General features: G+C 45.0%; 1 protein-coding gene across 5 annotated transcripts in view; it reads right to left on the bottom strand.

The window, feature by feature from the left end:
* TNKS1BP1 (tankyrase 1 binding protein 1) overlaps positions 1-25,707 on the bottom strand; it is a 32,277-nt gene that overhangs the window by 2,080 nt on the left and 4,490 nt on the right. For 3 of the 5 annotated variants that reach the window (XM_079973204.1, XM_079973201.1, XM_079973205.1), the window contains exons 2-11: positions 23,483-23,624; positions 21,841-22,606; positions 17,604-17,676; positions 14,949-16,397; positions 11,422-13,211; positions 6,137-6,545; positions 3,887-4,028; positions 3,174-3,307; positions 2,093-2,244; positions 67-142 (exon numbers count right to left, since the gene is read on the bottom strand). In XM_079973204.1, coding sequence (XP_079829330.1) covers positions 82-142; positions 2,093-2,244; positions 3,174-3,307; positions 3,887-4,028; positions 6,137-6,545; positions 11,422-13,211; positions 14,949-16,397; positions 17,604-17,676; positions 21,841-22,606; positions 23,483-23,624 — 5,118 coding nt within the window. In that variant the 3' untranslated portion in view covers positions 67-81. The remainder of the gene's footprint in view (positions 1-66; positions 143-2,092; positions 2,245-3,173; positions 3,308-3,886; positions 4,029-6,136; positions 6,546-11,421; positions 13,212-14,948; positions 16,398-17,603; positions 17,677-21,840; positions 22,607-23,482; positions 23,625-25,707) is intronic. The other 2 variants (XM_079973202.1, XM_079973203.1) reach the window with 2 other exon arrangements.

Raw genomic sequence — 25,707 nt, 5'->3', positions numbered from 1 at the left:
TATTAGGGATCAGATGCCCATTTGGAAAGCTAGACTTAAGCCCTGCATCTGAGAAGAGAAACTTGCCTGAATGTTTTTATTTCAAGACTTCTTCTTTTTCAACTTCAGGACTTGCAGCCAATTGGGTGAGGATGTTTCTGACCTAGGGGAGTCAGGAAATGGTTAAAAGCAAAAGGTGGAACTACGATAGGAAAAAAAAATGGGTTACCCACATTCCAGAGGCAAAATGATGGACCTGGATGCTAAGAAATAGTTTGAATACCAACGCTCAGCATGCAGCCACACAGACATGCCACTGTATACAATTTTCCAACCCCTCCAACACTACACAGGCAAGGAGGCAGAGTGCAGAGAACAGGATCTAAGAGCCCTGCACCACTAATCCCCCCCCCCCCAATCTAATATCTCTCATGAGTTGTGGGCAGGAAGCCTGAAGGAGCAGGTAGCGCTGTGACCCATGGCAGAACCCAAAATCACAACACTAAGTAACAAAGTTTGCCCCAGAATTATATATTTATTATGTTTCTCATTTATTTCAGTTACTTCTACCTGCCTTTGCTCACAGAAGTGGACTAAGGCAGCTTACAACAAGACCACGGCTACAGTCATAAAATACAAATCATAAATACAAACCAGTAAGACAACAGTTGAAAACAACAATTAAAACATCATGGAGAGAGGCCAGGTTAAGTGAGCACCTGCTGGAATAAGATGTTCTTCACTGCTTGCTGAAGGGCAAGCAATGAGGAAGTCAAGTGCATCTCCCTAGGCAGGCTGTTCCTTAATGTGGACACCACAACAGAGAAGGCTTTCTCTCTCTCGCTCTTTCTTTCTCTCTCTCTCTTTCTTTCACACACACACACACACACACAGACAGACATCAGCCTGTTAGTTGTATCTCTAACAGCAAGTGAATATAGTAGAGGGCCTCTGTAGCAGAACAGGATTCCTGCGCAGGTTCTCATGGGAGAAGGCAATTCCAAAAGTAAGAGTACATCCAGTTTCAAACTTTTTGTAACATTAGTTTTTGAATGCTCAAAGAGGGAGCAGACAACTGCAAAGTTTACTTTAAAAATGAGAAAATCCCATGAGGTCATTTGCTGGGAACACATCACTGAACTCCAAAATCTGTTTTAGGACAATACTTTTATTAGGCCAACCAAAAATGTCACAAAACAGCAGACAAGCTTTCAAGTTGCCCAGAACTCTTTATCAGGCTGGATGTTCAAAAAGCAACAGTGGGGAGAGAGAGAAGAGGAGGGAAAGGCCATGAGTCTGCATCAGGTAAGAGTTTTAACCCAAAATGCCTTTGTCCCTTCCCCTCTAGCTGAATGCCAACCACTAAGATGTCTTGACTAGTTGGCATGCCAGAGTCTCATTCGATGCCAGCACTAAAAAGACAAAACATTCCACCAACTAAGAATGACTATGCATTGTTCAGAGCAGAGAAGGTGGGGCAGGGGAGTAGAACTTGTGGTCTTCCAGATGTGGATGGACTGCAACTCTCCTCAGCCCCAGCCAGCATGACCAGCGGTCAGGGACAATGGGAGTTTCAGTCTGATAACATACAGAGGACCATAATTGCCCACCCATGACTTAGAGGGGCACATGGTATACAGACACCTGTAACTGACCAACAATAGGCCAGCAAAGTCCATAAGATTGAACAAATGCCCTTCATTTGGGATTCCAGCTGTTCCATTTCATTCTTCCCCATCCCTGGTTTTCCCTAGTCAAGGAACATTCTGTACTCATTAAGCACACTTAGTTCTCAATGGGATGTTTTTTGGGGAAGGAGGCATTCCCCTCAAAAAGGTTTCTTCCTTCATGATTTTTTGTACTTCTGCAAACCTGGGGTGCTGCCTCTTGTGCATGGGTGGTGATGTTCTGACTACATAAGCAATGGCACTTGGAGAATTGAGAACACTGATAGTATATATGATTTTATCCTAATTTCCTGTGTATTGTTGGCTGCTGCCTTTCTTCTGCTATAGTTGCCAGAAAGAGCTGCAGCACACTCGCGTTCTGCAGCAAGCAGGATAACCACCACCAACATACCAACACATGTTATTTTCCACCACCACACACCTACCCTGAGGATTTCTCTGGTTTGGGTGGCAGCACCAGAGGCTTCCCAGTGATGTTGGCAATCTTGCACGATTTAGAGCGCTGAACATGGGTTTCCTTGGCCTCACTTTGTGGATCCCCTTCCTCAGCAGAACGGTTTCGGCCTCGCAACTTGGCCTAGGATTGAGGACAACAGATTTACAAAAACAGGCATTTAGGAAAACACCTAACATTTGCTTAGAGTTGTCCTACTCCCTGATCTTTCATTGGCAATTTTCTGCTTTTTCTCATAACTGCCCCTGCACTTCCTTTACCATCAGGGGCTGGAGGTTAGATAGTAATCTCCTCTGACAAAGCAAAGACCTATCTCAAGTGTGTGGAAGTTTTTGGCTCCATGGGCCAGGATTGCCTTGCAAGCCAAACTGGACACAACTAACCCTGTGGGCCAAAACAAGCCTTGCAAGGCCACCCATTTGTCAATCACCTCACTAAAACAGTGAAAAACGTTTTGTTTTAGCAGGGCTTTCAATGCCAACACCTTTTTATAACAGGAGATTTGCATTGAACCTACTGCTAAAGCAAAGGTTTTTCGTCCTTTCATTTTAGCAGGGGTTTCAATGAATACACTTCCCTTCCTTATCACAATGGGTTCACAAACTCCTGCTAAAACAATTCCCCCCCCACACACCATTTTAGTAGGATTTCAATGCAATCCCCTTCCTGAACCCCTGAAACCCCTGGCCGCCTATAGGCCAGAGGTTTATCAGCTATTTAGTCCAGCATCCTGGTTTGTCATAGTAGCTAACCAGATGCCTGTCAAATATGAGTGCAATAGCATTCTACCATTGGTGATCCTCAGCAAATGATGTTCAGTGGCATGATGGAAGTAATGTTTATCCACCATGACTTGGAAGCATTGACTGTCTCACTCTCCATGAGTTTTTCTCCCCCCTCCTTTCATTCAGTACTTTGATTTCAACTTGGAATTCTAACATAGAACATTCCACTATCTGATAGCAAAGGCCACTCAGTTTCTAAGAGCCAACCCATATTTGTTAACATTGTGTCATTCTTTATCCTGTCCCCAACCCCTTTCCAGGTGCTACCTTCAATGCCGATGGGTTCAGCCCTGGGAAGAGAGGGACCTTTACCCCCTTTGACAGTGGAGATGTTCGTGACTTCCTGCTCCTTGGTTCCTCTGGGGCTTCTTCATCAGAGACCGCAGAAACTATTCGAGGCTCTAAACAGGGAAGAAAATGGCAATACCTTAATGCAGAAGAACCCATGCTGACACCATGTGACGCATTTTAATCCATGCCCCCAACAGGAGGAAAAAAATGACATCATCTAAAGTGCAGTGCCTAGAAAGCAGCAATGACAGGCAACCTAGGACACTCCTGTTGGAAACTTTTGTCACACCAAGTCATGCTGTATGTGGCACATCTGCTAAGCCTATTAACAAAGCCTAAGCACATGTAACTGAAGCAACCACATACTGCTGCTTTGGTTATCCCCTCTTCGCTCTGTCAAATTCTGGACTGCAAGCTCTAGATTGTAGCATAATATAAACTACCTTAAGATGGCCTAACCCTAATCAGTGCCTCTGTAGTGAACGCTGCCTGGGAATCATATGCAAGCTGCCTAGAGCTTTTTGTGAAGAAAGGCAAGAATGTAAGTTAACAAAATAAGCCACGCACAAAATGACATAACCAAGAAAGACACAAAGAGATAACACATCCAAAATCGCTTCAGTAACAGGTGTTGGGAATACACCAATGAAGGCTACATGCCAGGCCCAGCATGCAACGCTCCATCCTACCTGTGGAATCTCTGAACATCCAATTGTCTCCGTCGTTCTCGGAAAGAGCCCCTCCAGACCGGGTGGCTGGTGCACGATGACCTCGCTTACGGCCCAAATTAACACGGTCGCGATACACAGTGTTGTCAAGAACCTCTGTATCCTGAAAGCATACAGAAGAGGAGAACAAAGGGATCAGAGAAACACATTTCTCCCTCAATGAATGCACAGCAACACCCAGAGTGTCCCCATAGATCCTTCTCAGCTTCAGTTCCTCCAAGGAGCAGAAACTGAAGAGTACTTCATACACTTTTCAGCGACATGCACAGCTTGCAGGACCACAGCTAGCAAAGCATCCACATATTCCCACAAAGCCTGAGCTCAACCATTAACAACTTGTTCTTTCATTAAAAGGGACGCGGGTGGCGCTGTGGGTAAAACCTCAGTGCCTAGGACTGTTATTCTAAAGCAGCAATGCAGCAGCAAGCAAAGGCTATAGCAGCCAAGTCTGCTGCTTGTGGCTGGAAAGCCAAACAGGAAGTATGTGACTGTTGCCATGGAAACAAAGGGGCAGTCCATTCTGTACTGAGCACCGGATGTTAGCTCAGTGTGTGTGTCATATGACCTGTACAGGATGTACATGGGTGGAGTTTGGAGTTTCTCTCTGTTTGTTGGTGAGAGCAGACATGTTTTCTCTATATGACTGCTGAAGACAGGAATAAAACATGTAGATACATTTCTGTCTGAGTCTGATTCCCCTCCCTGGGGATATGCTGGAGAGCAGGGAGGAGGAGAAGCAGTTTGGTGTGTTTTTCTCACAGCCTGAGGAAAATCGCCGGAACGGACCTCGTGTGTTTTTACTGCCGGGAGTCGCCGGAGGGAGGTCAAAGGAATTCAGCCGGTGCCTGGACAGATAGGCACATACCTCTGACCGAGCCTGAATTCTGACAAGGACTTGCCGATCGCATGGTCGGCGGTTCGAATCCCCGCGGCAGGGTGAGCTCCCGTTGTTCGGTCCCAGCTCCTGCCCACCTAGCAGTTCGAAAGCACCCCCGGGTGCAAGTAGATAAATAGGGACCGCTTTATAGCGGGAAGGTAAACGGCGTTTCCGTGTGCTGCTCTGGTGCCGGTTCGCCAGAGCAGCTTCGTCACGCTGGCCACGTGACCCGGAAGTGTCTGCGGACAGCGCTGGCTCCCGGCCTCTAGAGTGAGATGAGCACACAACCCTAGAGTCTGTCAAGACTGGCCCGTACGGGCAGGGGTACCTTTACCTTTACTACCTCTTTCATTAAAAACTGTTAATATGTGTCGGTTTTCTTCTATTTCCTGACCCAAATACTCTTCCATGGTTGGCTCACCTTCTAAATTTTAGGTGAACGACTAACAGCTATGAGTAGAGGAAGGCAAGGAGAACAGCTTATGAATTTTTCCAACCAGATTGCACTGCATCAGGCTGCTTACATTGTCCTGGGATGTCACTCAAGTCTAAAGTGCGGGATGAAGCTGCTTACCAAAAGCCTGGACACACTAGCTCTGTCCATGTAGCACAACACAAGGGCATCACCAGGCTGTGTGGGAAGGCTTCTGGGCAGACTGGCATGGGTGGTTGGCTGAAACCTTTCCTACAAATGATTTACAGCTTGCATGAAAATCAAGGGACACAAATAACTTTGGTTCAAGGTTGCCCAACTGAAATGGCAATATTAGAAAAAGGATTTAGATTTCTCTTCTCACTCTCTAGTCTTCCAGCTTATTTCTACTTCAGCAGCAAGACATAAGCTGTTTGTTGGAGGACTCATGACTCATGAGTCAACTTGTGAAGCCTGAAATATTATCTGGAGTCAGCCACCAAAATACAGCCAAAAAAGGCAAGGTTATGAGCTATTCTTTATACATAGAATCACAGAATCATGGAATTGTCATTGGAAGGGACCATGAGGGTCATCTAGTCCAACCCCCTGCAATGCAACATCTTTTGCCCAACGTGGGGCTCAAACCCATGGCCCTGAGATAAACAGCCTCACGCTCTACTGACTTAGCGATCCCTCTCAATCCAGAAGCAATTATAGAAGATGACAAAACCCTTTGTAAAGCAGGTCTGAAATGGAGCATTTGCCTGAAAGAAAGCATTAGGAACCCATGTTTACGCATTTAAATGTAATGTAAAAGCCCCTCAAACCTTAGAATTGCTGTGCACGTATAAACCCTTATCTTGCAGAGAAGGCTCAGGGGTCAAGCAGGTACCTCAGAAACATCTTAAGTACTACTTACCTCTAAGAAGATGAAGTTCTCCCCTTCAGGAGCAATAGCTCCCTCTGAAGCAGGAGCCTTCTGTGATATGGGCTGTGCAGCTTGACTTCCATTTTGCTCTGGATGATTCAACACTCTCAGGTCCACGGGTAGCTGACTCCCATTTCCACTGTCTAACTGGCTGTCCCCACCATCTGCAGCAGACAAAGCTTTTCCATCCTCCTTTGCTGAGAAAGGCAGTCCTTCAGCCCTTTCAGCAAGAGCCCCCTGGTTATTACGCAAGCTGCGCAGTATCCTCTCTTCTTCTGAATGGCAGCTGTGGAAGGAGGCAGGTCTCTTCTGCTGGGCCACCTCTTTGACAGCACTATTGGAAACCATGTCTTCCTGCAGGCAGCTGGGGCTGGAGAGTCGCTCACTACGGAATTTTCTGCTTGGATGTCAGATAATGAACGTTAGGGTAAGGTTCTTCTTAATTCTTATCAACAGGGCTCTCACTATCCTAGAAAAATTCCCCCTCCCCAACTCCAAGCATCTCCATATCTCCTAATCATCCCAAAGCCGTTTTTCTCCTCACTGTACAAAAGAAATGACGGTATGTGAAGGTCAGGACTCAACAGCCAAAGGGAGAATGAATACCTTACAAACATGATGCAGGCCTAAGGAGGCATCAGAGATGGACAAACCCACAACAGAGGATTCAAACCTACAATTGCCAATGGTCAAAGAGTACAAATACCTCAAAGAGAACTCAAATCATGACCCTACGCTTAAGCCACATGGTACAATCATCGTAGGGATATCCACTTCACAACGCAGGTGGAAGCTCATGTGATCCAAGGCAGCAACAGTTTGCATTAGAGAAGACAGGAAGAAAGATAAACCTGCACATTTCCCGACTGCCAAAATAAATACAGGCTATACTATATAACCATTTCAAAAAGCTGGACTGTAATGAGGAGTGTGGGATATGTAACTGTAGCTACCCCACAGACTACAGATTCCTCAGGCCAACGGCTGCCGTTATGACTTGTCTGCCCAATTTACAACCCACAGCCTGCAAAAACCCTGGCTTCACAACCTCCCTGGTTTTACATTCCCTTAAGGGCAACTCTAAAAGAACAATCCTATGCATGCTTATAGGGACGCAGGTGGCGCTGTGGGTTAAAGCCTCAGCGCCTAGGGCTTGCCGATCGAAAGGTCGGCGGTTCGAATCCCTGCGGCGGGGTGCGCTCCCGCTGCTCGGTCCCAGTGCCTGCCAACCTAGCAGTTCGAAAGCACCTCCGGGTGCAAGTAGATAAATAGGGACCGCTTACCAGCGGGAAGGTAAACGGTGTTTCCGTGTGCGGCTCTGGCTCGCCAGAGCAGCGATGTCACGCTGGCCACGTGACCCGGAAGTGTCTCCGGACAGCGCTGGCCCCTGGCCTCTTAAGTGAGATGGGCGCACAACCCCAGAGTCTGGCAAGACTGGCCCGTACGGGCAGGGGTACCTTTACCTTTATATGCATGCTTACTGAGAATTAAGTCCCATTCTGTTCAATGAGGCTTGCTCTCACATAAGACACATAGTCCTGGTTAGCATGTAATGGTAAACCATAGCCTAAAATTACGGTTTACCATGACCCCATGTTTTTGTTTTCAAACAAACCATGAGTAAGAAATCAAGGTTTGTCTTTGGTTTGCCACTTGCGGTTTGTTTAGTGGGAAACAAACCATGAGTACCAGTTTGCATGCAGTGCTAAGCCAGAAATGATTTGCTTCTGAAAAAGGACAAACACAGAGGTCACAATCCGACCACCATGTACAAGTATACTGCTTGTTTAAGATAAGCTATAGTTCATTTCAGAGCATGGCTGCTACATGCAAACTGGACAATAGGATTATAGCCTTAATCAACTTCAGTGAGCTGCTAGGCACCGCTGCATTCTGTTCCCTCTGTGGCCTGAAGAATGTAAGTATGAAGAGGGGGAGTACCCAAGATACGACACATTAATTAATTTTCATTCCATTTACACTGGTTTGGATGGTGATACTTCCTGGTTTCTCATTTTGAGTTGCAGGGATTAGCAGAGAGATTCAATCACTCCATGCATGGCTTAAGGGTGTCAAGTGTACAAAATTACCCAATATACAAGAAAGCCTTTGTTTGGAAGTTACGCAGCAACCAAAACAGGCAGAGGCAGCTTCAAAACAAAGAGTATGACTAGGCATGCACATGAGAAGGATTCCACATCAGAGAAAGGCAGCATGCTAGGCTTGGACTAGGGAGCCCCAAATTAATATCCATGCTCAGCCATGATGTTCACTGGGTGACCTTGGCTGTACCGTCTATTCTCTCCATCCCCCATTTTAGCCAAATCAGAAGGCACATCATTTAGCTAAGAAGAGTCCTTGAGTGAAACCTGCACCTTTTAAAATGGCTGTGTGCATGACATTGAAAGTCACACCTTGTTGTTCTCCTTGAATTCTCTCTACAGTTGCCAAGGCCATCTCTATAACAATCCATTTTCATTAGGTTAAAAGGACAAGATGATGGCAATCAGTTATTTGAGATTAAAACTGACCCAATTCTTCCCAATTTCTACACATATATGGAGGGCACGATGAGAAAACTTCAGTTCTTTCCCCAGGCCTTTCAACATTTTCAACATATGTTACCAATCAGTGCTTTTAACATTATTTTGTTTTGTTTTGATAAACTTGATGACAATGAGGCTTATGCTCAAGAGGAGTTTAGCATTTAGACTGTTTGTTTGCTATGGTTCATTTTTGCTGCTGTACTTGATTAAATTTAATATACTTAATTTTCACTGTTGGCCACTTGCGGCTCCAGCATAATGGTGACTAATAAATAATAGTTTGCCCCTGTTTCATGGTTAGCTTAAAAAGTGCAGCACTGCAAACTATCTTTCTTGTCCCTTTTGCTTTCCATAATCACAATCCAATTTGATGACTTCGCATTAAAAGAGCTCACAATCTGGAAGTCTTATTCCAAGCAGTGACATGAGTTCCTCAAATGATAGAACAGAAAGATGCTGGTTATAACCCACAGAAAGTGATAGAAACATGACAACAGCATTAGCTGTATAAAAATAAAAATGTTTCATATTTAGGAAAGTGGGAGAAAGGTGACAGGGGTTTGTGCGGTCTGCTACTCCTACTCTGTTTTGCATTTCAAAAAAGCTGGACAGTCATCAAAAATGTTATTTCCCCAATGAAAGCAATACAGGTATGGATCCTGTATTTGAGGGCTTGTGGGGGGGGGGAATAGCTACCACTTCATTCCAGGAAGAGACCACAAGGGCCTGATCCAACCCCTTCTGACCTACTTCAGTTATGGGACCTGTTCCTACCTCTGAAATAGTGTGCCACTTCCACATCAGCACAATCCTTAAGCCATACTTGCTGCTGGTCTCTCAAGTACCTAGTTGTGGAGAATGTATTGCCAAAAAAGAGGTGCTCAAAAGCACATGTTCAAAGGAGGAGCAATGCCACCTCACATCCTGACAAAGCACTCCTACTCCAGTCTAGAGCAGTGTTTCACAACCAGGGGCTATATGCTGGGGCCCAGGATATTCCAAGGGGGCCACAGGAGAAAATTGCGTAAATGAGGGACCACAGCAAGAGGCATGGGGGGCACAGAGTGAAGTGAAACATTTTTAAAAAAATACTAGTCAGCAAATCCAAGGCTGAAGAGAAACAAGTGATGATGAAGAGAGATGTTTACAGAATACAATATAGGAAAGAGAATTATAGATACTGTCACTCATTTTCACCCATAACAAAGAGGTTGTGACTTCAGAGCATACTGAATGAGAGTGCTAATTATGTGCATAAGACATGGGAGCTGCTGGTACAGGATGTTGCTGAAGCAAGACAGCTAATTGAAAGCCAAACACTAGAAGCAATTCATAAAAGAATCCGTCCTCTTCTCCTCATTCCTGCTGAACATGGCATCAACCCAAGACAAGACAGTGGAACTGATCATACGACAGCAAAGGTGACAGCTCTTGCAGAACAGCAGCTGTATCATTAGGCATTTGCCTGGTCAGCTAAGGAAAGTAAAAATATACCTCCAGGTAACCTGCTGCAGCCCCCCCCCACCTGCCTGATTTCATTCTGCAACAGCCACAGTACTCTACTGTGTTTCCACAGTTAGGAAAACAAAACAGTGCACATCATGGCTACTGGGTGTGCAGTCGCTGTCATGACCAGATGGAGGGTAGCTGTGGAGCATCACTGGATTTTCTCACCAAAGAAACAAGAGTTACACACTATGGTTGTTGCTTCTAAACCTCGGGGCCATATTCAACTAATATGTTGAGCTAAAGTTCCATCACCACAAGGATTTTATTTGTTGGATGGAACCTTCTCTCTCTCTTCTTCCCTCTCCCACACCACCAAATGTGACCCATGCCATCCCCAAATCTGCTATGGAGAACTGGGGGAAAACCCATAGTAGATTTAGGGGCCACACAGGGAGTGAGGGAAAGAAGTTCCATTGCCTGAGCAGTGTTTCTACACTACAGCGCCATAGAAGTTGCCTATCCTGGTTCCCACAAAGATTTCTGGCTTCAAGAGGTAGATGTAAGGCCTACCTCAGCAGCTGTGCACCACAGACACAAAGTAATATGTGGTACTGGCGTGAAAGGGAATGGTTGCAAATCGATTAAAAGTGTGCAACCGTGCTTTTGACCTTACAAAAGGAATTTACAAAAGGAAATCAATGCAAAAACAAAATCAGTACTTCAATTCCATTGTCCACTTGTATTCATTTAGCCTTCCACTTCCATTCTAACTTTCTTAAGAGACATGGGGCTATGCCATCACTTGCTTCACTCACCAACCCCCCTCCCGTCTGACCCACATTAATGATGCAGTATAAGCCTCAGTGGTACAAAGCAAGAAGGAGGGGAAGCAGAGAGCACAACAGATGCTGGGGAGCTGCTCAAGGGGTCCCGACTGTTCCTCTATGACTCACTTGGGCAGGTCACCTGCTTCACTTCCCTTGTTGTCTGACACTGCTGAGGCTGAAATGGCATCACTGATGTGAGGTGAATAGCAATGGATGTGGCGGCAGCAGCAGGACAGCTGCTGGGAAGATGTCCTGGCAATTCCTCTGCGGATCGCCTGGGCAACCTACCCACCTGCCTTCATCTCCTCCTCTTCCTCCAATACCACTGTGATAGCTCTCATAGGTCTGTTGTCACACTGCACTGCACAGCACAGCATCACCTGTTGGAGGCCAAGTGAACTGAAGCATGAAAACATCCAAACCTTCTTATAATACATTAGGATACAGCCTTTACCTTTCTCCAGAGACTCCAGCTGCTCTTGGATGCTCCATCTCATCACCATCCAAAGGTGTCGCTCCAAACTGATAGCTGCTGTCCTTATGCTTTATCCCAGTTGCACCAGTCCAGTCCATCTGTATTAGATCTACTTCCTCAGCCCCATCCAAAGCCTTGGGCCTCAAATCAGACACTTCCATGCTTTCAGTGCCAGATCTGTAGGCCAAATCTGCTTGTCCCACACCAGGTTCTCTGGTCTCCTCTGGATTCACAGTCCTTACATCTGATGAAGCAGACAAGGTTTCCAGACCCAAGGAAGGAAACCAATGAAGCTGCTTCTCTGTAGGTTTTTCAGATGCATCTGGAGTCCCAACTTTCAAGTCTTTTGAGAGATCCATACCTCTGAGGCCAAGATCTTGAGTCCACTCAGGCTGCCCCTCTCCAACTCCTCTAGGCTCATCCATAGCAACTGCTATTAAGTCTCTAGACTGACCTACCAGGCTGCCAGCTGTCTCCTCCAAATCCACTGTCACACTTAGACTTGGTAACTCTATTGGACCAAAACTACCAGCTCGGTCCTTCCCTATAGCACCTAACTGGTTATTTTGTTTAGCTGCTGAGAGATCAGTGTCTCTGACCCATTCTCTTGTGGCAATGGGGAAATCACTATCTTGTAGATCAGATTCCCTAAGGTTGTAATCATCAGCCCAGACTGGCTTCCGGGCACAGTACTCCAGATCACCAGCCTCAAATTCAGTGGTGCTGCTTCTGCTTGCAATGCTGAGTTCTCTTTCCCAGCGTGTTTGATTATCATCATATTCACTGGCTCCATCTGGTTTTTCAGCACTGAACACACCCTCATGGCTTTGGGGAATACCCATGACATATCTGCTGGGCCAATCAGACTGTTTGACACTCAGTTCAGACTCCTGACAGCTGCCATCATCAAAGCCATATGTATTGGGTCGTAGTCGCTGTTGGATGCTAACCTGGGATTCTGGATGATTGGCACTATATTCACTAGGTTGCTCCACCTGGTTGGCATGGGACTCTGACTGCACTGGGCTAGCCCTGCTGTCAACATTGGAATCACTAGGCCAGCCTGACTGGCTGGCACTGGATGTGGCATCCTGAGAGCCAACATTGACAGCACTGTGATCACTGGGCCCCTCTAAATGCCTGGCACTGAGCTCTGCATCCTGGTGGCTGTGAGTATTGTATTTGCTAAACGCATCTGATGATTTTGTGTTAACCTCCAGTTCTGGACAGCTGTCCTTTTCTTCACTGTATTTATTGGGCCAGTCAGTTCTTTCAGTAGCACCAACGTGATAGGGGCTGCTCCAACCCATTTTCTCAGCAGCAGACCTGTTGCTCTCCTGATCATCTTCATTACTGCAGAGTCTGGGCCAGCCTGGTTTTCTCACATATGGCTCTCGGTCCTGACACTCAGCAGTGCTGATGCTATATGTGCTGCTCCAATCTGGCTCCTCAATCTTCTGGTCACCACAGCTGCTGCCATAGGCAGTGATCCAATCTTCTTGCCCTGGATTAGAACTGTCCTGCAATGGTGTTCCTCTGGTCCAGACTTTCTGGCTGGAACCAAATTCCATATCCTGCCTTTTGGCATCACTGTACGAGCTCAGCCACTCCTGTGGGCCAGTGCCAAATTCTCGATCCTGCTCTGTCTCACCAGGCCAAACTACCTTGCCAACACCAGCAGCCCAACCCATGCCAAAGGTTGCAGACCGATCAACTTCTACAAAGCCAAACTCGCTGTGAAGATCCTTCCTTGACCATCCCAGAAGATCCTAATAAAGAAAGGCAAAGAAAATAAAGCAACATTGGAAAGGCATGGGACAGTGAGCCAAATTTAGTGGGGAATTTGATCTAGTAAAGATGTCCCTTCTCCCAACAGTCCAATATGAGAAATACATTAAGAAGACAGAAACTGAAAATGTAAATTCACTAAGCCCTTCCTGTATTTATTTTTTTAAAAAAACAGTTTGAATATATTTCACTTAACATGCACAATTTAGGAAAGGGCCATTACTGAGTAGCAGCACATTTTGCATGTAAAAGTGCTAGGTTCAATCCCTGCCATTCACAGACTGGGCTAGTAAAGATCCCTGTCCCAAACCTTGGAGAGCAGCTGGTCAGTGTAGACCATTATATCTTCAAAAATGGGCCAGATCTACTACCAGATCAACATGACTGAAGGTGGGCTCAACAACTACATCACAACCTTATAAATATGTGGTAAAAAATTAAGATGCTTATGCCCAAAAGCATGTTTGAACTAAAAATGGGTCCCAGGTCTAAACTAGACATGAACTAGAGGGATCAATGGTCTTGGTTCAGTCTAAGGCAGATTCCTATGTTCCTAACACTGCAATCTTCCATTTAGAAAGTTCCTCCAAATGGAAAAATATCTCAAACCCACATGTATGATTTTAGAGGAAAGTTTTCCTTTTATTCTCTGTCATCCATTGTAAAGGCCTTTGGCTATATACAATAAAAAAAAATTGACCATACATAGAGTGATAAGCCTGCACTTGGTAATCATCCACTCATGTGTAGATGCAGCAAGTTACATGCATTTAGTATAGAAACAATTATTTACGTAAATGTGTATGGAGGGGGATCTGGTGGCAATTCTTTCTTTGGTTTTTCATGCTTGCTCATTTTCCTACATAGAAGTGTTTTCTATGTAAGGAAATTATAGCTTGAAACGTGCCTGTTAAAAATTAGTTTTCAAAAATAATTTGGAATTTTGGCAAGTTCCATATTGGTAGAATGCAAGGAAGATTAAAGAGGTACTTATATGGCCAGGAAAATAAACTAGTAGCCACTGGTACTGAATTGTTCACTGGCAAAGAACCCCCTTGCAAGCCTGATCAGAACATGAGACTTTTGGGCTTTCAGAAGCACCCCCTATTATAACCACCTAATGAACAGTTAATTCTTGTTCGCTAGAGCACGTGAGCCTACCAAGGTATGCATATTAGTTTTGGCATACAACCCAGTACATTAAGTGATGTGCCTTGTAGCTACATAGCTATGGAGCCCTACCAAACTAAGGAGCACCAATTCATTCTTAGCCTGAGTCTGCTGGAGCTCAAGGCACAATTTCTTGGTGGCGAAGAGGGCCAATCAAACAGACAAAAGTAACTTTGATGTGTATGGGCAGGCTGGATTCAGGGAGGTGAGGGAAGCTGCTCCACCCAGGATGAATGGAGGATTACCCACGCAGCAGCACCTTTTGGCTCAGCCTCCTCTTTTGCACGCTCTGCAGCCATCTAACCTGTTCAGCCACTTTTGCGGTTTACTTAAAAACCAAGACCCGCCCTTCCCAAAGACAAGTTCAGTCTCTGTTATTTAACTGGGCAGGAATGCACATTCACCTAGCCATGCTTGTGCCCATTTAATGCCTTCTTACCAGGTTCTAAAAGCACTAGAAATAGGAAGCCAGTTGAACTGTCTCCTTGCAACCCGTTTTGTGGTCTTCAGCCATCCACCCATCCCCGCACTAAATACAGTTCCTTTACCTCCGGTCCTGTAGGGTCTTCTGACTTGGGCGTACTTCTCTTCTTTATGTCATCAGCACTAGGCGGAGGAGATGCCAGCAGTTCATCAAGCCAGTGTGAACCTGGATCAGGGTCAGCCCTCCTTTCGGGTTCAGCAACCCCCAACTTGCCTTCACGTGCCAGACCTACAGCACCATCATCTTCTTGGCAGGAAGCAGCTGTCCGCACCTGGACATCTTCAGAGAATAAGATGCAAGGCTCTGCAGGAGGGGCAGCCTGCTCTACACTTGGCAATGGCTCCATTGCCCTTAAAGCCCCTTCCTCAGGGGTTGGGACAAAGGGTAAGAAACCATCATGCTCCTCTTGACAACCAACCTCTGCTGCTGCTATAGGGCCCTTGAGCTTGGGGCTAATAGGCTCCCTCAGAGTTGAGGGACCTCCAGGTGCTGATATCTCAAGGGCTGAAGGGGACTCCAGCTGGTCCTCAGCCTTTCTCCTGATCCCTGGGGAACTCCTGGAATTGCTGTGGCAGAACAAGCTCCCATAAGCCTCAGTCTCCTCTCCTCTCTGGCCCTCTGAACCTCTTTCCTTATAAGACCCTTTGGGGCTGAGGCTCTCTCTATCCAATTCTGCCTCCAAGAGACCAGTATCATCAGCCTCCTCAATGGGAGACCTTGGAGGAGACCCCAGTCTCCTTCCACCAAACTCAAGAGCCCGGTTAGGGAACGACCATTCAAAGGACTGTGACAAGCTCCAGTTGGACTCTCCCCCTGCAGCCTGCTCTAAAGCTGGGTCCCCTCCTCTTGGCAAGACAGCCAAAGACCCTCCCAGCTCCTCCTTGTCCATTTTTTTACCCCGTGGTTGCAACACCCCTTCTGAGGCACGCCGTAGAACCAGTTGAGATAATTGGGGGTCTTTACCCTCAAATGGTAATGTTGGTGCTTGATTGTCGAGGGAATCCTTATCCCTGGAGAGTAAGGGGGAGGCTTGTGCATGAGAGGGAGAGCCAGGAGGTTTATCAGAACTAGCACGGTACTCAGAAGGAGTGCTCGGGGAGCCAGGGGACTCCGACACTCCTCGGAGACCACAGGGGGGTGCCAGGCTGTGCTCAGCAGGAGGATGAGTCAAACTGGCAGATGGCCCAGCACATCTTGCAGAAAGGTCCCCAAGACCTGAAGACAAGGAGTGTCCTAGGAAACCACTGGGGGATCCTGGGGGGCAGGGATCAGATAGGGCAAGAGGGGAACCTGGAGCCTGGGCATGACCAAGGGAGACCTTAACAGGAGATCTGAGGGGTTCAGTAGGTGCATCAGGAGAGCCTGGGGGAAGCTGAGCTTCAGCACTTGGGACATCTGCTGGAAAATGTGGGCTCTCTGGGGACTGGGCTGATTCAGCAGGGGCATCAGGGGACCCAGGAGTGACTCGAGAAGAAAGCTTCGTGAGGAGTTGATAGGTCTTGGGGAGAGAGACCTGGAGAGAAACAAGGGAAGAATGGGTTTTTAAAATATGATTCCTCCCTCCCTGGAACCTTCCCGAGCATCCTAATCTGTCCCCTCCAGCCCCAAAGAATACAGGATGTCTCCTCCAATCCTAACCTCTTCCCTCTTTTTCTAGACCTTAGAGATTGTCCTTCATGTCTTGGAAGTTCTGGTTTCACTACAAGACCCCACGAGACCCTCCCCAACAATATTTCTGCCCGAAGGAAGCCAGAAGGAAAGGAAATTCAAAGAATGGAGGAAGGGGAAAAGAGAGGCTGAAGAAATCGTTCAAAGTGTTGCAGTAACAAGGCTGTATGCCCCACCCCAGGACCTTGCCTTCTCTCCAACTAGGCCTTCAGAAAAGTGAAGAACTAAGCTAAGTAGATCACACAATAGCCCCCCCTCCTCCTCTGGGAGAGGCAAAAGGAGTTAATCATTACCATCACCCATCCCTGAACAAGCAGCAAGAGGTTATAGTGCTTTCACTGCTAGATTAGTTGGCCACAGGCCCAGCTGCTGGGATCTGCTTCATACATACATACCTTGTAGGTCACCAAATTGTATTCTCTGAGTCACAGCTGCTCCCTTCCCTCCAGCTAAGGGCCTGGTATTCTGCATTAGGCTTCCACACTTTGCCTGGGCTAGGCTCAGGCTAGCTAGCTAGCCTAGGCCAGAGTTTGCTCTCTAAAGAGCTGAAGAGTCACAGATCCATTTTTCTCATTTATTTTCTAACTCTTCCAAAAGCATAAGGCAGTATTGGGACTGTTAGTGAGAGCGCTATGTGCTATACCAAATGCCAAGATTATGCTCTGGATTTTTCAAAACTGTACCATGCAAGGTAGAAAAATGAAGACTTCCTCAGAGTCGATGTCACCATGTCTTGCACATGAGGTTAGGGGCTGAATCTTTCAAACTGAAGGCACCTAGGTAAGCCAACCCATGGGATTTTGACAAGGGCATACCCAGTTACTGAAAAAGCAACTAATATGGCCTGGGACACCCCATAGCAGTGCAAGATAGTGCATCGTTTGCTTGGGCTACCAATCTCTTCTTGAAGAGAAGCATTAGTAGAGAAAGGAGACACGCACCCTACAGAGAGGGAGCCCGGAAGGAGAGAGGTGGCAGATACCCCTGAGACAGAGGAGAGCCAGGAAGGAGAGAGCCCAGTGGAGGAATTGCCGTGCTGCAGATAACTCACGCCAGGAGGAGACAGTAGACTGCTATATCCAGGTTGGCCTCCATCACAGCTCATGCTAGGTTGACTGGAGCTGCTGAGAGAAAGATTACATCACCATCAGGAAACAAGCCTGATTACTGATGGAAAAAAATGTATTTCCAAGGCAGGGATGGAAAACCTGTGGCCCTCCAGATGTTGCTGGGCTACAAATCCTATAATATCCAACCATTAGCCACGTTAGCTAGTTGTTGATTGGAGCTGCAAGTCCAACAACATCTGAAGATCCAGTTTCCCCAAAGCCTGCTCAACAGAATTGTGTGCTACTTTTGTCACAAAAGGGTTTTCTGCCTGACACTAGGTATCACATAATGAACGGGAGATGGGGAACCCCAAGGATCATCTAATCCAACCCCTACAATGAAGAAATGCTCCAAGCATCATCAGAGTTCTTCTAAAATCAGTTACCTGTGCCTGATCAACCACTCACCTACAAATAAATCCCAAGAGTTGCTACCACTCATATGAAACTAACAACAGCTGGATCCTTCAGATGGAGAATGAATGACACCCTATTCAGAGAGGTGGAGATTTACAAAAAGGCCCAAAAAACCTTGAAGGACTACTTTGAGATAAATCTGAGGACAGAGGTTGAGAAAAGAGTGATTTGGGACGCAAGCAAGGCCGTGATGCGAAGTTTTCTGATACAAAAGAACTCTTTAAAGAGAAAGAAACAAAATGAAAGGAAGGATAAGATTCTGGAAAAAATAAAAGAAGGAGAAAAGAAACTGAGGTCTAAACCAAAGTCTCATGAAATTCTGAGAGAAATTAAGTTCTATCAAATGCAATATATGGAATTGATGAACCAGGAGATAGAATGGAAAATCAAGCAAATGAGACAGAGGACATTTGAATCAGCGGACAAATGTGGGAAACTTCTAGCATGGCAATTGAAGAAGAGACAGAAATTAAATACAGTCACAAGTTTGGAGGTGGATGGAAAGAACATCTTTAAACCAAATGAGATTAGCAACTGCTTTCAGAGTTATTTCAGGAGATTATATGCACAAGGGCCGGAAAACGAAGGAGGCATAGAAGATTTTCTTAAGAAATATGGATTACAAAAAATTTCGCAACAAAGTATGTTGATTTTAAATGAGAAAATAACAGATCAAGAAGTGGAGGGTGCCATTCAAAACATGCAACTAGGGAAATCTCCAGGACCAGATGGACTAACCTCCAGATATTATAAAGCATTGAAAGAATGGTTAATACAGCTGCTTAAGGAGGTTTGTAACGAAATATTAGAGGGGGAAAAGGCACCTGAATCGTGGAAAGAAGCTTTCATCACACTTATACCAAAGACTGAAACTGAAAAAAACCAGATCAAGAACTACCGCCCTATATCATTACTTAATGTGGATTACAAAATATTTGCTGACATTTTAGCAAAAAGACTGAAGAGGGTGTTAATGGAGGAGATTCATAAGGACCAGGCAGGCTTTCTCCCAGGAAGACACTTATCAGATAATGTAAGGAACATAATTGACATTATGGAACTGCTAACTGTAAATATTAATACGAAGGCAGTCCTAATCTTTGTGGACGCGGAGAAAGCCTTTGATAATATCTCTTGGAAGTTCATGAAGAATCTCCATGGGATGGGGGTAGGTCAAAGGTTTGAAAATGGTATAAGTGCAATATATTCTGAACAAAAGGCTAAGCTAATTGTAAATAACGTGGTTACTGATGAACTTTCCATAGAAAAAGGGACACGGCAGGGGTGCCCGATATCCCCATTACTTTTTATATCAGTCCTGGAGGTTTTGTTGAACATGATTAGGGGGGACCAGCTGGTAAAAGGAGTTCAGGTCGGAACTAAACACTATAAATTGAAGGCATTTGCAGATGACCTAGTATTGACTTTACAAGAGCCAGATACTAGTACAAAAAGACTTTTAGAGTTAATTCAATTCTTTGGTCAGGTGGCAGGATTCAAGTTGAACAAACAAAAAACTAAAGTTCTGGAAAAAAACTTAACAAATGTTGAAAGAGAGAGATTCCAAACGAAACTGGGTTAATGGTGGTAAAGAAAGTAAAATATTTGGGGATTAACATGACATCTAAAAATGTGAATTTATTTAAAGACAATTATGATAAATGTTGGACAGAGGTAAAGAAAGATCTAGAAATATGGTCGAATCTGAAGCTTTCCTTGTTAGGCCGAATTGCAGTGATCAAAATGAATGTATTGCCTAGAATGTTATTTTTGTTTCAGACATTACAAATTGTGGATAAACTAGATTGTTTCAAGAAGTGGCAGAAAGATATATCTAAATTTATCTGGCAGGGCAAAAAGCCCAGAATAAAATTTAAGATACTTACTGATGCAAAAGAAAGAGGGGGGTTTGCCCTGCCGGATTTGAGACTGTACTATGAATCGGCAGCTTTCTGCTGGTTGAAAGAGTGGCTACTTCTTGAGAATGCAGATATTCTGGACTTGGAAGGATTTGATAATAGGTTTGGCTGGCATGCATATTTATGGTATGACAAGGTTAAAGTTCACAAGGGTTTTAAAAACCATATTGTTAGGAAAGCATTATATAATGTTTGGACTTGATACAAGGATTTGTTGGAAAATAAAACTCCTAGGTGGTTATCACCTATGGAGGCTAAGGAGGTGAAGAAACTTAACATGGAATCCAAATGGCCAAAATATTCTGAAATTTTAGAACAAGAAAGCGGTGAGTTTAAACTACAGAGTTTTGAGAAATTAAAGCCCAAGATACGAGATTGGCTCCATTACTACCAAATAATGGAAACATTTAAACAAGACAGGAAAATTGGCTTCCAGGTGGAAAAATCGAAATTGGAAACAGAATTGTTAGAACCCAATACTAAGAATGTATCAAGAATGTATAATCTGTTGCTGAAGTGGAATACAATAGATGAGACAGTTAAATCAGCTATGATTAAATGGGCACAGGACATTGGTCATGACATTATGTTTGCTGACTGGGAACAGTTATGGACCACCGGTATCAAATTCACGGCAAGCAATGCCTTAAGAGAAAATATTATGAAAATGATTTATAGGTGGTACATGACCCCAGTCAAGCTTGCGAAGATTTATCATTTGCCCAATAATAAATGCTGGAAATGTAATGAGACTGAAGGTACCTTCTTTCACCTTTGGTGGACCTGCCCAAAGATTAAAGCCTTTTGGGAAATGATCTATAATGAAATTAAGAAGGTACTTAAATGTACCTTTCACAAGAAACCAGAGGCATTTCTCTTGGGCATGGTCGGCCAATTGGTGTCAAGGAAGGATAGGACTTTTTTTATGTACGCCACTACAGCAGCAAGGATCCTTCTAGCAAAGTATTGGAAGACACAAGAACTCCCCACACTGGAAGAATGGCAGACGAAAGTGATTGACTTTATGGGATTGGCAGAAATGACTGGCAGAATCCGTGACCAAGAGAAAGAGACGGTGGAGGAAGACTGGAAGAAGTTCAAAGCTTATCTTAAGAACTGTTACAATATTGATGAGTGCTAAAATGTCAAGGGAAAGGAAGATACAGAATTGCAGCGGAAATTGTTTGTTGAAATAAGATGAAATTGAGAAAGATAATAAGTTTTAATTAATTGGAGTAAAGGGTTGCTGAAAAATTGTAAAATATGGATGCAAAAAGGGTGAGGTATGGGGAAGTCCGAGAAAGAAGGCTTATGAAAATGAGGTTATGAAATTATATCTGTGTGTTTGTTTTTGTTTGTTGATGTGTGTATGTTGTTTTGTCTTAAAATTGGAAAAATAATAAAAATTATATATATATATAAAAAAAGAGTTGCTACCACTCATGACATCATCGTAGGATTTAAGATTACTGAGATTTCACAGAAACTATAGTTGGGAGAAGCATGCCCAATTCTAGCCATTGAATTCAAGTTGTGATTAATTCAATGGTATTTATTGCCATGTATGTAATGCCCAGGAATGTAGCTTTCAGTTGTGCCAACCCTCAGTTTTCATTCTTAAATCACAAGAATAATTTAACTCTGCTAGAGCCAAATGCGAAAGAACAAAGAAAGAACTGCCAGCAGGTCACCTTCTAGACACATTTACTGTATTGCCTTCATTTTCCTAGCACTGTTCTATAGTTGCTGACCTGCATCCCATCTCAGTCCTTGACAGAGGGCACTGTGTGATGTATTGCAAAGCTGATCTTCTAAGATTATGTGGAATGAATCTGAACCTCACCTGTCCTTAGAGAGTAAATCTAAGTTTCTCTCCATTGCTCTTGCTGGTAGCTCAGATTCAGGCAGATGCTGACCATTTGAGCTTGTAATTTCCTCCTTGTTCCTTGACAATATGCTGTCCTCAACTTCACAAGAGGTTCTGCAAACAGGACCCTCCGACTCTGTTTCACCCCCTTCTCCACTGGAATATCTCCGGAATGCAGCATAACCCTTAGGCCCCAGGTGGACAGCTGTGCTACTATCCTGGCTGAAGAAGGAGCGTACCAGCCGAGGCCTGTCAGGGCTGCTTGCCCCTTCTTTGTTGGGCTTCTCCATCTTGGCCAAAATCTCCTCCACTGTGGTCCCAGGAAAACGCTCTGGTTTGGCTGCTACTGGCACCGGTATTACTTTGAAGGGAACGGCACCCTTGCGAACACTGGAGGACTCTCCACACTCCTCTCCGGTTGCTCCCTCCACAGCACTTGATTTATTTGCAGACCCAGTTCCTTCTCCATCTCCAGCTGGTTTGGCTGTAGTGGAAAATGGATACAAAACCTCCTTCCCATTGGTAGCTTCTCTTGGAGAGGTCTTTAGACCAAAAGAAAGACGCTTAACAGCATTGCCAGCCCCACCACTATATGGCTTGGGCCCAGCCAACAAGTTGATCTTTTCAGCAGAGGGCACCTCAGAGAGAGCCTGACGCTGTCCAGGAACAGGCTTCACTGGCATGGCTGGCTTTGGCAACACACAGGGCTTGGGTTTCACGGGTGGCTTTGGACGGGCATCCCCTGAGGAAAAAAGGATGTGGGGAAAGATGCATTTTATACAGAGCTCAGTCAGAACACAGGGCAACTAAATTATATGGATCAAAATGATAATCCATTGCCTAAGTACACAAAAAATAAAAATAAAATGAGCTCTACTAATAATCCTTGCTAAATTTCCAAACTACTTTGCAGGAAACAGAGAAGCCACTAAAACTGCATGCAGCTTTGGACACAGGTCAGGCTAGAGGATCTTCTAGTCCATTAAACCAGAAATAGCGGTAATAAAGATTACCAACAGAAGCCATGAAAATGCTTTTGGAATGCATTTAAATTGCAAAAGGTAGTATTCAGAGTAGACCCACTGAAAGTAATAGCATTACTAAGTTAGCTCTATTACTTTCAATAGCTCTGCTCTGAATATAACGTAGTTGCATACCACCCGTTGTTCTCAGGTCCGGCAGTGGGATCAGAGCCTTTACGTGATTAGCAGAACCGTGTGGTGCAACTTTTAGGGACGACACCACTTCAATTATAGGTGCAGGGCTGCCTCCTGGGGCAAAGAGGAATTCCCCATGCACACAGAAAACAAGCATGTCAGGAAGAAAGGTTCTAGGTTAGCCTTCTCCTGGACACAATAGCCTCCATGTTTTGTTTTTCACACATTCAAATATGTTGTCCCCTACTTTCAGAATGAAGAGCTACAATCCCTCAAGAGCTGCATTAAGTGATTCTTCTGCTTGCTATTTGATTCCATTCCTCATTCTCTGGTGCACCACCACCCAACATAAACAGAAAAATTTAAATACCTAGCAACTTGGCACACCATCTCCCATATTTAGCTCTCTCAAACAATCAACTCAGTTCTGCTGAGCTGAAGGCTCACAATGCAAGGCATACCTATCTCCGGACTGCTTGCTAGTTGTTTGGGTCCTCTCCGGCCATTAGCAGCAGTACAGGGAAATGGGGAGCAAAGCGACTGAGGATTAGAGTCCATCACATCACCGGGCTGGGACTCTGAACTCAGCATAAATGTCAGCCCCTAGAATACAGGAAAAGGAGTTTAGGCAGTCTGCAAAACTTGTAAAGATAGAAAAGACCTTCAATGCAACATCAGACCATACATGCTTCCTCCCAGAATGCAAGTTTTCCAATATCCTCCTTTTTCCTTTGAGAGAGGAATTTCTCTCTCTCTCTCTCTCTCTCTCTCTCTCTCTCTCTCTCTAACACACACACACACACACACACACAGAGAGAGAGAGAGAGAGAGAGAGAGAGAGAGAGAGAATGTATCATGTTATGCCACTCCCAGGGCAGGCTGGAACAAGGGTGAAGGAAGCAAGTCTCCCACAAATATCCAGGCCATGAGTCATGCTAAAGGATGGGAATCTCAAACTTATAAAACTTTGGCTTTCTAGCTGGGCCACCCCTGCTCCACCTTTCTGGCACGCCCTGTCCTTCCCAGCCAACTCGCTATCACTCCTTCCCTGCCTTTCTCTTGCCAGGTCCAGTCACTTTGCCAGAACATTTGGCTGCTTTTCCAGTCAGAATCTCCTTTTCTCTTCCCAAGTCCCTTTCTGCTCCCACCCTTTCGCAGCAAAGCCGAGTTTCTGCTCAACCCAATCCCAGCTGTATACACTCCCAACCCGGATATACTGAGCAGGGAGCAAACATCTGGAGTACTTCCCCCTCCCACCCACCCCCCTCCAGATTTCTCAATCGTTTGGCACAGCCCCTGGAATTCAATGAGGTAAAGCTGGGGCCTGCTCCTGTCACTACGGCAACGGCCTCCCGCTAGATTTCAGGAGAGGGCCAAACCCTGGCTAAAAAAGAAAAGCAAAGCCAGCATCTTGGTTACAAGGAGTGTGTGCCTCAAGAGATTGTTCTAACAGAACTGATCCCCATAATGAGGCGGGAGGAGGGGGGGCCTACCAGTAACTCCCCCCTCCCTCAGTATGACAGAAAAAGCTGGAACAACAGGCATACAGCTGAATTTAAGGCATAGCCACAAGATTGTAAACAGCCCCCTCCTCAGCCTCCATCTATACATTATGCCAAAATAGGACCATCAAGCCTCTCCTTCCAAAGCGAGGGTGATTTAAAGGCACAGTGCCTCAGATGAGGGAAGGCAGATCAGCCGCCTCTGCTCTTTCTGCTTAGGCCCCTCCTTTGACTAGTTTAATCTTGATTTATAAAAGATGTTTTTAACATCATTTTTCAGCCCTAACAAGGTCCCCCAAGGCAGTTTTACATAAAAGAAAATGCCAAACAAAACCTGAAAACTTAAAAGGAACAGAGCTAAAAGCTTCAATCATATACTGAAAACCATTAAAAGCCATGCAGAATAAGAATGTTTCCCCTGCCAGTCAAAATGTCGTCAGAATGGGACTAGTCTCTCTACAGACAGGCTGCTGCCACAAAAAGGCCCTGTCTCATTTCTACAAGGATACAGCGCCTTAGTCCCATCCCCTACTTCTAGCCTGGTAGCACCTAAGCCCAACATTTGCAAAGCCCCAGACCTTATTTTTGCCTAAGCTACTTGTTCATATAACCTCTCTCCCCTCATATTTATTTGCCTTAACTTAAATCTTTATTGCAACTTTGCACACCCCTGTGTCTGAGGTACCATTCTGTTTATCCTACTCAGCAATAACCTCCTGAGTGAACTATTGCTTCTGAATACAGAATCCCCTGCAAGGGGGAAAGAGTTTCATTTAGTGGATAAGATAGCTGAAGGAGAGCCAATGAAACCTGAGTGGACATTGAAAACCAGCAACACATTAAGGTACCCAGAACCCCATCCAAAATCTATTAAGGCAGTGAATACCTGACACACAATAAAATACGCAAGACAAGATGAGACTCTCTCCAAATTCAGAACTAGTATAACTAAATAAAGGTAGAATAAAAAAAGGCAGAGAAACAGTCCAATCCTATTTCCTCAGCTCTCTTACTTTTCTTCATAGATGAAGTATGGTTTTTAACCTGTCAGGCAAAGAGGCTCCTGAAACAGACAAGTCCTTTCTACAAAATACAAGGAAGTACACAAACTATATTTCATCAAGCAGTTAAAACTGCCAAACATGTTGTTTTGTTATCTACATAAACATTATTTCTATGTGGGA

This window comes from Podarcis cretensis (genome assembly GCF_951804945.1).
Source record: "Podarcis cretensis genome assembly, chromosome: 1".
Classification (NCBI taxonomy): Eukaryota; Metazoa; Chordata; class Lepidosauria; order Squamata; family Lacertidae; genus Podarcis; species Podarcis cretensis.
Note: the sequence above shows the minus strand (reverse complement) of the source record. Positions and strands in the feature narration are given on the sequence as shown.